This window comes from Oncorhynchus masou, chromosome 33, assembly GCF_036934945.1.
Source record: "Oncorhynchus masou masou isolate Uvic2021 chromosome 33, UVic_Omas_1.1, whole genome shotgun sequence".
In the NCBI taxonomy this organism is placed as follows: domain Eukaryota; kingdom Metazoa; phylum Chordata; class Actinopteri; order Salmoniformes; family Salmonidae; genus Oncorhynchus; species Oncorhynchus masou.
Genome location: NC_088244.1, coordinates 18945082 through 18960097, shown reverse-complemented (window position 1 = coordinate 18960097; position 15016 = coordinate 18945082). Strand labels below are relative to the sequence as shown.

Sequence of the window (15016 nt, the reverse complement as noted above, 5' to 3'; positions counted from 1 at the left end):
GATTGCCAGTTGTGAGGTCAGAACACTCGGATCAACCGTAATCCTCGGCCAGAGCGTCCAGTGTGCGCTCTGAACTCTCCGAGAGCCGAAACACTCTGAATTTACGAACGGACAATCTGACAACACTCTGAATTTACTAAGCCTAGAGCGCTCTCTGAGCACGCTCTGGCACTCCTGCGTGATTTACGAACACACCCTTACTTCCAAATGTCTTAGAAAGTTACTGAATTACCCTAAATATAGTTTGAACCAAGGTCTGTTTCAGAAAAGATGCGGTATTTATGATTAACAGAGGGGTCAGTGACTGCAAGGGGGACTGCAATGTTTGCCAATACACGTTTCCTTCTGGATGTAACGTTAAAAAATAAGTAATTCTTAGCATAGTCTGACTGTTATTTCCTCGTTGTCTGAGGCAGCTGGAAAGGTGGAGCTGTACTAAACTACCCACTCACTCACTCACTCAATGCACAACTTGATACACATGGAACAATTATTAATGAGTCATTTTTTCTACCGCTCTTATTGGGAACAGACAAAACAACATAGCACTGGAACTTATCATGTAGGCTACGTTTCCGTTTTCTTGGATTTCATTTAGTTTATTTTAATATGCAAGTAAGGCTAAACATATTGAGTGTGGTCTGTCGTTCTGCTGTTTTTTTGCGCATTTACTTTTTTTGTCCCTTGGCCAAAGTTGTTCAAGCATCATTGGATACGCCGTGACTTTTTACACGTGCCTCTGTTGTGAGTAAGCTCGTGGTCACCCGTCATGATGAAGAGTCGCGGGAATGGACCTGCACTTGCTGTGCTCCTGCTCCTGTTGTGCCTGCTGCAGCTCCTGTGCGCCTCCGAGGAGATAACACGCGCCAGACTAACTGTCACCGAGGTAAGGGACTAATTCATACCATCTTTGGGGCCCACCACCATGGACATAATGTAACTAATATGTAAAAGAGACATTATACTCAGACTGTATATAATGGAAATACTGTATTGGAAATTGATTAGCCTATGTGAACCGGTCCTGCATCAAGATTCACTTCACTAACCCAGTCTCTTTTTCTTCCTCCCTTTCTTCCTTTATTTCTCCACAATAGATTCAATACCAAAACGGTAAGTGTTACTTCAGTCCATGGTCTCTATGGGATAACTCATGTTGTACACAATATGAAGAGGAACCATTTATTTTGCATTTTCAGACTTCACTTGTATACTTATTTTACTGCATATATTGTTTTGAGTGTCCGTATGTTCTGTGTTTCTGTCTTTTTTTCCTGTAGGTTCCAACTGGAACCCTGAGAGTCTTCCTCAGCTGAGTCTGTCCACTCTCGGGTTCTCTCCATCACAAGGCTCCTGTTTTGCCTGTGTCCATGTACGTGTCAGAATGAAAGCGGCAGGTAAGACTGTTTCCCATCCACAACCAATCTCTGTCTCTCCGCACCATCCTCATCCCATTTAGAACTTTCTTCCATCCCATCCTCCTTTTATTTCAAGTCTCAGTCTCCCTTTCTCTGGCCTTGTGTTTGTTTCAGTCTATATCTTTCTTCCTGATCCTGACTTCCTCTCTTTCTCTCGTTCTACCTTTACTGCCACGATTCTTTAATCTGTCCTCTGTGTTCCTCTAGACTTCACTGGGACACTGACCATTAAATACCTGGAGCTGTCAACTACAACTCGCAGAACCATCTCAATAAAAAATGGAGTCAATAATGACACTTTACAGGTAACATTCCCCTTCCCTTTCAGTTAAAAAGGATCAGATAGATGGATACAATAAATTCACTTTATTCATTTTTATTTTAAGTGGAGTGACCCGTTTCGATCCATCATAGTAGGAAAGACCAACATTAAGCGCTTACATCCCCATGACATTGGCCACATGATTGTGGTAAGATCTGATACTTTCATACATGCATGCACAGACACACACACACATACACACACACACAGTAGAATGATGAAAGTGAGCTTCTGATCATGTTGCTGTGTGTGTCTCTGCTGCCTTCCAGTGGGAGTTGGCGTATGACTGTTTCCCTGCTGACGCAGGGCGAGAGGTGTATGTGTCTTTGTCCTCTAAACCACAGAGACAGCACAGGTACATCGTACAGAAGGACATCTGTCCAGGTACTAATCTCACCTTTCACCTCCATCACTTATCCCCATCCCTCACCTGTGATGTGATGAGAATGACATCATAATACTAATCATACTATGACTCTGTCTGAGGTGATGCAGATTCAGATCCAGTACCAGAGTTTGATCTGTCTGTGGATGAGCTGGCTCGATCCCTCAATGTAACAGTAGCAACTGGAGACCACATATACCAACCGGCTCTCTCATCTGATGTATACACCAGGTTGTGCTACAGACACACAGATGCAGAATGCTCCAACCTTTCTGCTCTTTCTACTGTAAGCTATTTTGCATGTGTGTATTGTGTGTGTGTGGGTGCGTGCGTGCGTGCATGTATAGAGGTGTTTTAAAAAGATGAATGTTGTTTATAACATACACTACCTGTCAAACATTTTAGAACACCTACTCATTCATGAGATTTATTTTTACTATTTTTTACATTGAGGAATAGTAGTGAATACATCAAAACTATTAAATAACACATGGAATCATGTAGTAACCAAAAAAGTGTTAAACAAATCAAAATATATTTTATATTTGAGATTCTTCAAATAGCCACCCTTTGCCTTGATGACAGCTTTGCACACTCTTGGCATTCTCTCAACCAGCTTTATTAGGTAGTCACCTGGAATGCATTTAAATTAACAAGTGTGCCTTCATTTGTGGAATTTCTTTCTTCTTGATGGGTTTTAGCCAATCAGTTGTGTTGTGACAAGGTAGGGGTGGTAAACGGAAGATATCCCTATTTGGTAAAATATATATTTTTAATTTAACCTTTATTTAACTAGGCAAGTCAGTTAAGAACAAATTCTTATTTACAATGATGGCCTACACTGACCAAACCTGGACCAATTGTGCACCACCCTATGGGACTCCCAATCATGGCCAGTTGTGATACAACCTGGATTCGAACCAGGGTGTCTGTAGTGACGCCTCTAGTACTGAGTTTCAGTGCCTTAGATGGCGGCGCCACTCGATATTATAGCAAGAACAACTTAAATAAGCAAAGAGAAATGACAGTCCATCATTACTTTAAAGACATGAAGATCAGTCAATATGGAACATTTTAAGAACTTTGAAAGTTTCCTCAAGTGCAGTCGCAAAAACCATCAAGCGCTATGATGAAACTGGCTCTCATGGGGACCGCCACAGGAATAGAAGACCCAGAGTTACCTCTGCTGCAGAGGATAAGTTCATTAGAGTTACCAGCCTCAGAAATTGCAGCCCAAATAAATGCTTCATAGAGTTTAAGTAACAGACACATCAACATCAACTGTTCAGACGAGACTGTGTGAATCATGCCTTCATGGACAAATTGATGTAAAGAAACCACTACTAAAGGAAACCAATAATAAGAAGAGACCTACTTGGGCCAAGAAACACGAGCAATGGACATTATACTGGTGGAAATTTGTCCTTTGGTCTGGAGTCCAAATTGGAGATTTTTGTTTCCAATCATCATGTCTTTCTGAGACACGGTGTGGATAAACAGATGATCTCTGCATGTATATTTCCCACCTTAAAGCATTGAGGAGGAGGTGTTATGGTGTGGGGGTGCTTTGTTGGTGACACTGTCTGTGATTTATTTAGTTTAAGGCACACTTAACTAGCATGGCTACCAGAGCTTTCTGCAGCGATACGCCATCCCATCTGGTTTGGGCTTAGTGGAACTATCATTTGTTTTTCAACAGGACAATGACCCAACACACCTCCAGGCTGTGTAAGGGCTATTTTACCAAGAGGAGAGTGATGGAGTGCTGCGTCAGATGACCTGGCTTCCATAATTCCCCGACTTCATCCAAATTGAGATGGTTTTGGGATGAGTCGGACCGCAGAGTGAAGGAAAATCAGCCAACAAGTGCTCAGCATATGTGGGAACTCCTTCAAGATTGTTGGAAAAGATTTCCAGGTGAAGCTGGTTGAAAGACTGCAAAGAGTGTGCAAAGCTGTCATCAAGGCAAAGGGTGGCTATTTGAATAATCTCAAATATGAAATATTTGGATTTGTTTTAACACTTTTTTGGTTATAACGATTCTATGTGTTATTTCATAGTTTTGTTGTCTTTATTATTCAACAATATAGAAAATAGTAAAAAATAAAGAAAAACCTTTGAATGAGTAGGTGTTCTAAAACTTTGGACCGGTAGTGTAGGTTGATAATCTGTTAATGAATATTCTGTTGTTCTCTCCAGATTGACACCAATCAGAATCGGTCAGTGACTCTCAGTTTCCCCTACCTGCTACCCTGTGTCTGTGTACAGGTAAGAAGGTCTCACTCAGTGACATATCACAATGAGTTAACTATCAGATAATGTGCACTAGACAGTGACAGTACTGCATGGCTAAAACTACAGTATGTCTCATGTTTGTGTCCTTGCATGTCTCTCTGCCTGTCTGTCTGTACATATGCCTGCAGGTATATTACACACACCTAGACGCAAGGCGAACCACAGTTTGCCCGTTTGTGAATGGCTCATTAGATGGTGAGTATCTAATCTAAAATGGTGCCGGAGAAGAAGGCAGACGTTTTACGTGCCCCCAACCGATTGTGTTTTTTGTTAGTTTATTTGCGTTATTTGTAACTTCTTTTGTACATAATGTTGCCGCTACCGTCTCTTATGACCGAAATAATTTCTGGACATCAGGACTGCGATTACTCACCACGGACTGGCAGAATCCTTTTTTCCATTAACGAGCCTATCGCGAACGATATACTGCTTTCTCTGGAACAGGCCCAGATCCCCGTGATTTGCATGAAGAGGAGGTGGAGAAAAAGGGTCCGGAGGGCGGGCTGCCTTCTGTGAATTCGTTGGCGATCTAATAACCCCCCACTTCCATTCTGCTAGCAAACGTGCAATCTTTGGACAATAAAATAGATGACCTACGCGGAAGATTGAACTGCCAACGGGACATTCAAAACTGTAATATCTTAGGCTTCATGGTGTCGTGGCTGAACGACGACACTATCAATATAACATACAGCTGTCTGGCTATACGCTACACCGGCGTCTTGGAAGACAAGGGGCGGCGGACTATGTATTTTTGTAACAGCTGGTGCACAGACTAAGGAAGTCTCGAGCTATTGCTCGCCTGAGGTAGGGTGTCATGATAAGCTGTACACCACACTATCAACCTAGAGAGTTTATCTGCATTTTTCGTAGGTGTTTACATACCACCACAGTCAGAGGCTGGCACTAAACAGCATTGAATGAGCTGTATTCCGCCATAAGCAAACAAGAAAACACTCACCCAGAGGCGGTGCTCCTAGTAGCAGTTTTACCAAATTTATATCAGCATGTTAAATGTGCAACAAGAGGGGGGGAAAAAGAGAACTGGACCACCTTTACTCCACACACATACAATGCTCTCCCTCCATTTGGCAAATCTGCCCATAATTTTATCCTCCTGATTCCTGCTTACAAGCAAATATTGAAGCAGGAAGCAACAGTGACTAGATCAATACAAAAAAGTGGTCAGATGAAGCAGATGCTAAGCTACAGGACTGTTTTGCTACCACAGACTGGAATATGTTCCGGGATTCCTCCAATGGTATTGAGTACACCACATCAGTGATTGGCTTCATCAATAAGCGCATCGATGACGTCGTCCCCACAGTGACCGTACGTACATACCCCAACCAGAAGCCATGGATTACAGGCAACATCTGCACTGAGCTAAAGCTGCAGCTTTCAAGGAGGAGGACTCTAAACCCGGAAGCTTAAGAAATCCTGCTATGCCCTCCGACGAACCATCAAACAGGCAAAGCGTCAATACAGGACTAAGATCGAATCGTACTACATCTGCTCTGACGCTCATCGGATGTGACAGGGCTTGCAAACTATTACAGACTACAAAGGAAAGCACAGCAGAGAGCTGCCCAGTGATACGAGCCTACCAGACAAGCTAAACTACTTCTATGCTCACTTCGAGGCAAATAAACACTGAAGCATGCATGAGAGCCTCATCTGTTCCGGAAGACTGTGATCAAGCTCTCCACAGCCGATGTGAGTAAGACCGTTAAACAGGTCAACATTCACAAGGATTACCAGGATGTGTACTGCGAGCATGCACTGACCAACTGGCAAATGGCTTCTTTTATGCAGGCCTCTTGGAGGGAGCGCAACACCCTGCTACACTCAACTCCCCATGAAATGTGAAAGAGGTATGTGATTGTAGGTACGGGTAAGGATGACAGAGGCAGAGAATATTACCGTTTACTGGGAATTTATTTCCTTAACACGGTAATGTGGGGAAAAGGGACTGGACGGAACCAAAGTAAAAGTTGAGTCCCCTCTAATACCTTACCTGCCTACCCACTACTTACCTAACCTTAACACCACCTGGCGCGCTAACCAAAACACAGGGGGTGGTCCACCCAGGTCTTACCTAGTGTGCATAGACAGAGTACACACTACGGGTATATGTATGCCCACAGGCCTCTTGCCTAACCACTCAAGGTGCCTTCACATTCTCCCCTCGGAACAAATGAAACAGAATAATACAATTTTAATAATCAAAACACAGTCCTTTTGACCTAAACACACCTCAGCAGGACCAGCTACAAAATACTTTCCAAAACCTGTCTGCACAACAACCAACACAGGACATCAAAGAAGATCTCTCTCCTAACAAAGGAACACTGGCTTTTAAGGAGCTTGTAATTGGTGACAACTGTATCCCCTAACGAGAGGGCGGGATCAGAGTTCCAATCTGCCATGGGGCTGACCAATCAGCTGCTTGGGGGAATCCAGGAAGCCATTTCCTGAAATACACACAAACACATACAAACCCACAACAACGCAGAAGCTGGGGCATGTAACATCTTCACTGACATTTTCAACCTCTCTCTATCCGAGTCTGTAATACCAACATGTTTTAAGCAGACCACCATAGTGCCTGTGCCCAAGAACACTAAGGTAACCTGCCTAAATTACTACCGACCCGGAAGCACTCGTCTGTAGCCATGAAATGCTTTGAAAGGCTGGTCATGGCTCACATCAACACCATTATCCCAGAAACCCTAGACCCACTCCAATTTGCATACCGCCCAACAGATCCACAGATGATGCAATCTCTATTGCACTCAACACAACCCTTTCCCACCTTGACAAAAGGAACACCTCGGTGAGAATGCTATTCATTGACTACAGCTCAGTGTTCAAAATCATAGTGCCCTCAAAGCTCATCACTAAGCTAAAGACCCTGGGACTAAACACCTCCCTCTGCAACTGGATCCTGGACTTCCGGACGGGCCGCCCCAAGGTGGTGAGGGTAGGTAACAACACATCCACCACGCTGATCCTCAACACAGTGGTCCCTCAGGGGTGTGTGCTCAGTCCCCTCCTGTACTCACTCTTCACTCATGACTGCACGGCCAGGCACAACTCCAACACCATCATTAAGTTTGGCAATGACACAACAGTGATCACCGACAATGTCGAGACAGACTATAGGGAGGACGTCAGAGACCTGGCCGTGTGGTGCCATAACAACAACTCAATGTGATCAAGACAAAGGAGATGATTGTGGACTACAGGAAAAAGAGGACTGAGCATGCCCCCATTCTCATCGACTGGGCTGCAGTGGAGCAGGTTGAGAGCTTCAAGTTCCTTGGTGTCCACATCACCAACAAACTATCATGGTCCAAGCACACCAAGACAGTCGTTAAGAGGGCACAACAAAACCTATTCCCCCTCAGTAGACTGAAAAGATTTGGCATGGGTCCTCAGATCCTCAAAAGGTTATACAGCTGCACCATCAAGAGCATCCTGACCGGTTGCATAACTGCCTGGTATAGCAACTGCTCGGCCTCCGACCGCAAGGCACTACAGAAGTTAGTCCGAATGGCACAGTACATCATTGGGGCAAAGGTTCCTGCCATCCAGGACATCTATACCAGGCGGTGTCAGAGTGTGTTCTCTCTGCTACTGCACGGCAAGCGGTACCGGAGCACCACGTCTAGGCCCAAGAGGCTTCTAAACAACTTCTACCCCCAAGCCATGAGACTATTTGCACCCCCCCCCCTGCACATTGACTCTGTATTGGTGCCCCCTGTATATAGTCTCGCTATTGTTATTTTACTGCTGCTCTTTAATGACTTATTTCTTATTGAGTACACCTCTGATTTTTCATGTATTGTTTGTCTCTTAGACCTGTTTGAGATGCTGTAGCTGATGATTAGCTTCAGTTTCTATGTGTGTTGTTTCCTGTATATTTTCCAGTGAATCAGACCTGGGGATAGCAGGGGCTTTCTGCTGGAGCAATTATTAATATGAGTCACAGACAAACCAGCAGAAGATGCAGTCCTCACACTATCAGTAACAGTGCACTGTCTGTGTTTGACCACCAGGGGGCAGAGACGTGTGGCGCTCCAGTAATGTGACTCTGTATGGTGAGTTGGGTTCAAGCATGGCCTGGAGTGCCCTGTGTCCGGCTGCTTACCTGAAGCCCTCTGCCTCCCTCTGCTGGCGACACCAGAGAAACACACCACAATGCACTCCCATCCTAAACTCCACACTGGAGGACATGGAGGAGAAGGGAGATCTGGTGAGTGTTGATGATGACGGTGATGATGATGAAGATGATGATGATGCTGCTGCTGCTGCTGATATCTTCCCTCTATCCTTGACAGAAATATAATGTTTCTGCTGTGGATAAACACCCTCAGATGTGTGTGCAGGTAAGATAAGGCAATCAAATCAATGTTATTTGTCACATGGGCCAAATGCAACATGTGTAGACCTTACCGTGAAATGCTTAACCAACAGTGCAGTTGAAGACAGAGTTAAGAAAATATGTATCAAATTAACTAAAGTAAAAAATAATTAACAGTAACACAATAAAATCACATTAATGAGGCTATATACAGGGGGTACCGGTTCCGAGTCAATGTGCAGGGGTACAGGTTAGTCGAGGTAATTTGTACATATAGGTAGCGGTGAAGTGACTATGCATAGATAATAAATAGTGAGTAGCAGCAGTGTAAAAAACAAATGGGGGGGTGTCAATGTAAATAATCGGTGGCTATTTCATCAATTGTTCAGCAGTCTTATGGTTTGGGGGTAGAAGCTGTTAAGGTGCCTTTCGGTCCTAGACTTGGCACATGTGGATTTCAGTCACTGATCTCTCTCTCTCTCTCTATCTCTCTCTCATCTGTAGTTTTCCTTCAGAGGCAGCCATGATGTCCACTGTCCATTCCAACCAGGTGAGAGACCACAAGACCACAGTGATAGAAGTACTGCACTTGATATTGTTAATATCATAAACATAATCTCTCCCTCTTTCTTCTCACTCTATCTCTCTCTCTCTCTCGCCTTCACTTGTTCTCCCTTCCTCTCTCTCTCTGCTCTCTCTCTCTATCTATCCCTCCCTCCTTTCCTCAGGGATGTCTAAGTGGGAGGCATATGTTGGTCCTGGTTCACAAAGTCTCTGTGTCTATCTCACCTCCACTATCCCAGCATCCTTTGCTGCACAACTCTGTGTCTGGCAGGAGAAAGGATGTGTGTCCAGAGGAGCTATCTACTTAGTAAACATGGTAAGATAAGAAACTATCACCCCAATATAGAGACATAATAGCCTCTATAATATGCTGTCTTGCGTGCTCCGGCCTAACTGTGCTATTTTGTGATTCTTTGAGTGTTTATCTTTACTATTTCGTGTTCTCTTTATTATATATTTTGCATTTTTATTAGTTATACTAGTTTTGATTACTGCGCTGTTGGGTAGAGCATGCAAGTTAAGCATTTCACTGTACTTGAACATGTCACAGTAAAACCTGAATTTAATAGACACTGCTGGCTCATGTTGTTAAGAGTGCAGTTTTCTGTTCAACAGGGTGGGGCCACCAGAGAGACACAGCTGAACCTGCCCTTATCATCCCTGACTGAGGGTCTATGTGTGCAGGTACGAACTAACTAACTATGAATTGCTTTTGTATTACGTGAACGCATCTCTAATCTTACTTTTAATTTGTCTTTATTTCAATTTCACTCTCTATATATCTCTGAAGGTCTGGCGGTCAGATCCTGCACAGTATGGGAGGAGACTACTGTGTCCTGACTGTGAGCTCAGCCTCAGCCTCAGCCACACACACACACACACACACACACACACACACACACACACACACACACACACACACACACACACACTTATACATAGTATCCTCATATGCCTCCTCAGATTCTAACAGGAGACGGGGTCTCTATGCTGTTGCAGTCTTGACACTTCTGGTTACTGTGGCAATGCTGGGAAGCCTCATCCGCTATGTGACCAAGAAGGGAGTCACAGGTCAGTTGTTCTTGTACTGTACGTACACCTTTGGAGCCCCTTCTTGGGTCCTCAGTCATATTACATTGCATTAATATTGAGTGCCATCCTTAACCTATCTGCTCTATCTGTGTGTCTATCTGCTCTGTCTGTGTGTCTGTCTGTCTCACCTTATCCTTCAAACCTAGCACACTTAATTTAATCCATTGATTTAATATCCATTGATTTAAATAATTGAGAAATCAGTGAATAAATACAAATAATTTCCAATATCTTTTTTGTCTGTCTGTCTGTCTGTCTTTGTTTCTCTCGCAACTCCACCATACTCATGTCTCCCTCTGTCTCTCTCTGTCTCTCTGTCTCTCTCTCTCTCTGTCTCTCTGTCTCTCTGTCTCTCTGTCTCTCTCTCACTGTCTCTGTCTCCCTCACTGTCTCTGTCTCTCTGTCTCTCTCTCTCTCTGTCTCTCTCTTTCTCCGTCTCGGTCTCTGTCTCCCTCCCTCCCTCCCTTCGTTCGTTCGTCCGTCCGTCCGTCCGTCCGTCTGTTTGTCTCTCTCTCTCTCTCTCTCTCGCTCTCTTCCCTTGACCATCTTCTTCTTTGTATGTCTTTGTGTGTGTGTCTCTGCCTCCCCCTCTCTCTCCCTGCAGATTGGCTATTCATCCAGAGGCCTGTGTTGTTGGTGTGTTCATCAGAGCAGTCAGCCCATGTGTCTGCCGTGTGCGCTTTGGCTTCCTTCCTACAGGGGGAGTTATGTGCTGAAGTGCGCATGGCTTTGTGGACCCAGAGCTCCATTGGGGCTTGTCCTGGGGCTGTGGAGAGGTCTTGGGCTGGGGTGGCTGAGCTAGGCCCTGTGCCCTGGCTGTATGGACAGTGGGAGGCAGTCAGAGAGGCAGGAGGCCAGGTGCTGATCGTATGGAGCGCAGTGGCTAAGGAATCCTACAAGAGCTGGAGAGAAGAGAGGGAGGGAGGGGATAGGAGGGAGGGGGAAAAGACAGGAGGGAGTAAAGGAGAGGAGATGCAACAAGGGGAAAGGGGAGGAGAAAATATTGAAGAACTTAAGAAAACAAGAGTGGAACAGGATCAAGCAGGATTGAAGAAAGGAGAGGAATGGAAAGAGGAGAGTAGGATCAGAGAGGAGAGAGAGCCCTCCTCAGTGATAGGGCCAGTGTTCAGGGCTGCCCTGTCCTGTCTGCAGGGGGCACGACAGGGGGCAAGCAGGGTCAACGGCTTCACCATTGTCTACTTCCAGGGCCTCTGTCACAGTCGAGACATCCCCAAGGATCTCAGAGGAGTCCCACGCTACTGCCTGCCTCGGAACTTCGGAGGCCTGATACGTGAGCTGGATGGGACCGCTAGAGGGAGGAACAGTGTGATTGGCAGCTGGGCCTGTTGGCCCAGACTCCTTTCCAAAACACTGTCACGTTGGTTGGCACGACGACTAACTCACAGGCTCAGAGTGTGGTTGTCACAGGAAGAGGAGGGGCTAAAACCGAAATCATCACAGGAAGTGATATCAGAGAGGACACTGAACAGGCATGTGTTGTCGCTGTCAATTAATGAGGAGAGGACAGAGCCAAGCACTTTGCAGCAGAAGGAGTTGCTTAGTGGGTCACCATGGCAATGAAGCTTGGCATCTCAGGTTTCACCTTTATACAGGAACCAGACTTTTGTCTTGACTGTAACATGAGGCAGAGCACATGGGTGGTGTAGTGACCCAAACAGTGGAGCAGAGACACTGAGCATTTCATAGGGCTTATTACCACAGTCAAAGGGGGTATTGATAGAACTACTAAGAGAACTCACCACTTGATTTGCCTGTGGTGAAGAGTAGGTAAATATTATCCTCTGGGCTACATCCCACATATGTCCACAGTTTATGCTTTTTATGCTGAGTGTACAGTTTGAACCTGAACGTAAAGCCACACATCAGCCTTATCTAAGTGGGTATGTCTGAAAGTCAGGTTGTAACTTCCACTTAGTGTATAGAACTGGATACCCTCACCACAGGTGCTCCACTGAAGCGAAAGGATATACTTCATCATTCTCAATGTCAACAGTAGATGATCAAATAATGTGATATCTTTGCTCTGAGGGCACATACTGTACATCCAAACTGTTGTTTTACCCAAGCCTCCACTTTCCACATGACTGTCAGATCCTTTCAAGAACATTTCAAAATGTATTTGTACTGAAGTACACAGCATCAACGTGCCCCATCTTGAACCAGCACCTGTCCATCTCTCAAACTGGTTGGCTGTAGAACTGCTTGGTTATGCACAGTGCCATAGAGGATTATGGATGCTATATTATCTATGTATGGGTATAGAGACCATTCCTACACAGCTCTATAACAACCGGTCTACTCCAATGAGCTCCTATGGACTGTGTACTGTAACCTATTGTATATAAGAAATAGACACCTTAGTGACTCATTCTTTAGTCCAAGGATATTATGGTTTTAATTTCAATAATTTAAGACTTTGTTCTCAGAATATTTCACATTGCAGTATATAGTTATTATCAACATAGCATTCAACAAAGATAAAATTACTTCTGTATTAATAATGTATTTTCTCATTGCACCTCTTATTAATTCAGATAGCCTGTTGTTAAAATTAAAATGAATATTTAAGTGTTGATATACTTAATGGACACACGTAGTACAGACTTAGAGCCTGTTATAGTATCAAAGCCTGACATCTATAATTTGAATATAAGAAATTAGCAGATGCTTTTATCCAAAGCAGCTTACAGTCATGCGTGCATACATTTTATGTACAGGTGGTCCCAGGAATCGAACCCCCTATCCTGGCATTGCAAGCACCATGCTTTACCAACTGAGCTACAGTTCTTTAATATTATACTACTGTTAGTAAGCACCTACAGATTGGCAGTGAACAAATATTATTCAAATATCACCAACGACTCACATTCCATTCTCCCACCAAGTCAGTGAAGCCACGGGCTCCAACGGTAGACTGTATGCAAAGCATCTGGAGCCTTACACCATAACACAGACGTTTTCTAGACGCGCTTTTCAGTAGGAGGTTATGTTTGGAAATAAGCAGTAAACAGAGACAGAGCAGTTTTCCTTCAAGTTTAAAGGTGCAATATGTCATTACTATATATTAATTATATATACCCATTTATTCTTGAAGAATATAACCTAATAAGGCCTGATGAGCTTAGTTCAACTGGCATACCCCATCAGAAACCAAAATAATATTTTGCTTGTTTTACTGTACTTTTTCGAAACACGGTTATTGTAAACATCCACTGCATAACCGAGCCTCAAAACATGCTTAAAAGGATCACTGTGATGTCATGGATGGTCAGCTCTTGCATCCATAGCTCTGAGAGTGGTTATGTTTCTTCAGCCCTATCCCCCAGGTTGTTTACTGAAACAGTGGCGCGGAAACACTTTGTTGTTGTTTGAACTGCAGATTGCCCCCTTTAAAATGAACTGTATTCAGAACAAATGTTTATGCGTTTACCCTATCTATCATTCTACCATTGTGTGTGGGCTTATAAGTGCCTGTTGCATACATTTTGAAATGCTCTTTTGTAAAATAAAATAAATGTGTATTATTTTGTAAATATCCTTCACTTTGATATTAGCTGATGGCCTCATAAAAATAACTTCTGCATTTATGCTTTCTATAAACGTTCTTGTTCTATGTATTATCTATGGTAAGTTGGTCTTAAAGTCCATCATGCTTATCTTTCTGACAGCAGCTAAGCAAACATACATCAACATTATTCCCTGAGGCATCTGTGTGGAAAAGGTGCCTAATTAAAGCTTGTCAACATTGCAGGTGCGTGATGATAGATTCTTTCCATTAAACTGAACTCAGAACAACCTGTAATTTCTGCCCCACTCAACCGGTTGATGTTATCAGTAAAACAAATGAGCTGACAGCCGGTTGATGTTGCGAAACAACAAGCCAGACTTACAGGACTGATCAGATGAAAAAAATGTAAAAACTACTGTATGTATGGCATAGAGTACATACTGTACCTGGCATAGCCCATCTCTAACCCACATCTAAGTCAACAAGCTAACTAACAAACAGTCTGTTTCAACATTTTCCAGATATGTGAAACAAACTAATGCAAAAGAATAATAAAATGTGTGTGTGTGCCTGTGCCAATGAATTCCTGGGATCAGACCATAAAGCATGAAACAGCTGAAACCTGACAGCCTGCCCTGAGAGTGGCTATGGAACAATGACTGCCTACTTGAGCTATTTACCTCTGTTCACCTCTCATGCCAATCTCAGGTCCCTAGTTAATGGTTAAGCTCTTATGGAAAAAGAAAAGCTAACAATGTTTAATTTCAATCTTATAAGACTCGACCTTAGGGGTTTAGCCTACTGCAACTGAACTTCTGTAAATTCTGTGCCTGCCTGTTAATGGACTATGGAAAGCAGCAGAGTCTGTATAAGCATCATTTTCAGAACTACTGGACTCATGGTTTACTTAAAAAGCTAAATAGCAAGACATCTAACTGCCAACCCCATGCAGTGAAATTGAGCCACCTTTTCAGGTAAACACACCTCCCCTCTGTCCTCCTCCTGACTGTCACACACTCACTCTACATTCATAGAATGCCATTTG

General features: G+C 43.8%; 1 protein-coding gene across 2 annotated transcripts; it reads left to right on the top strand.

Moving 5' to 3' along the window:
• Positions 1 to 351: 351 nt before the first annotated feature.
• Positions 352 to 14044, top strand: LOC135527964 (uncharacterized). 2 transcript variants are annotated; one of them, XM_064956665.1, is made up of 17 exons: positions 352 to 886; positions 1098 to 1113; positions 1281 to 1397; positions 1626 to 1723; positions 1805 to 1888; positions 2010 to 2124; positions 2227 to 2411; positions 4325 to 4393; positions 4549 to 4615; positions 8482 to 8678; positions 8764 to 8811; positions 9291 to 9336; positions 9515 to 9666; positions 9966 to 10034; positions 10141 to 10192; positions 10314 to 10421; positions 11047 to 14044. In XM_064956665.1, exons 1-17 carry the CDS (start codon positions 770 to 772, stop codon positions 12021 to 12023), a joined length of 2517 nt encoding a protein of 838 aa, XP_064812737.1. In that variant the 5' UTR covers positions 352 to 769; the 3' UTR covers positions 12024 to 14044. The 2 variants fall into 2 exon arrangements, with proteins under 2 accessions (XP_064812737.1, XP_064812738.1); XM_064956666.1 differs by having other exon boundaries at positions 353 to 886; positions 2236 to 2411.
• The last annotated feature ends 972 nt before the right edge of the window (positions 14045 to 15016 follow it).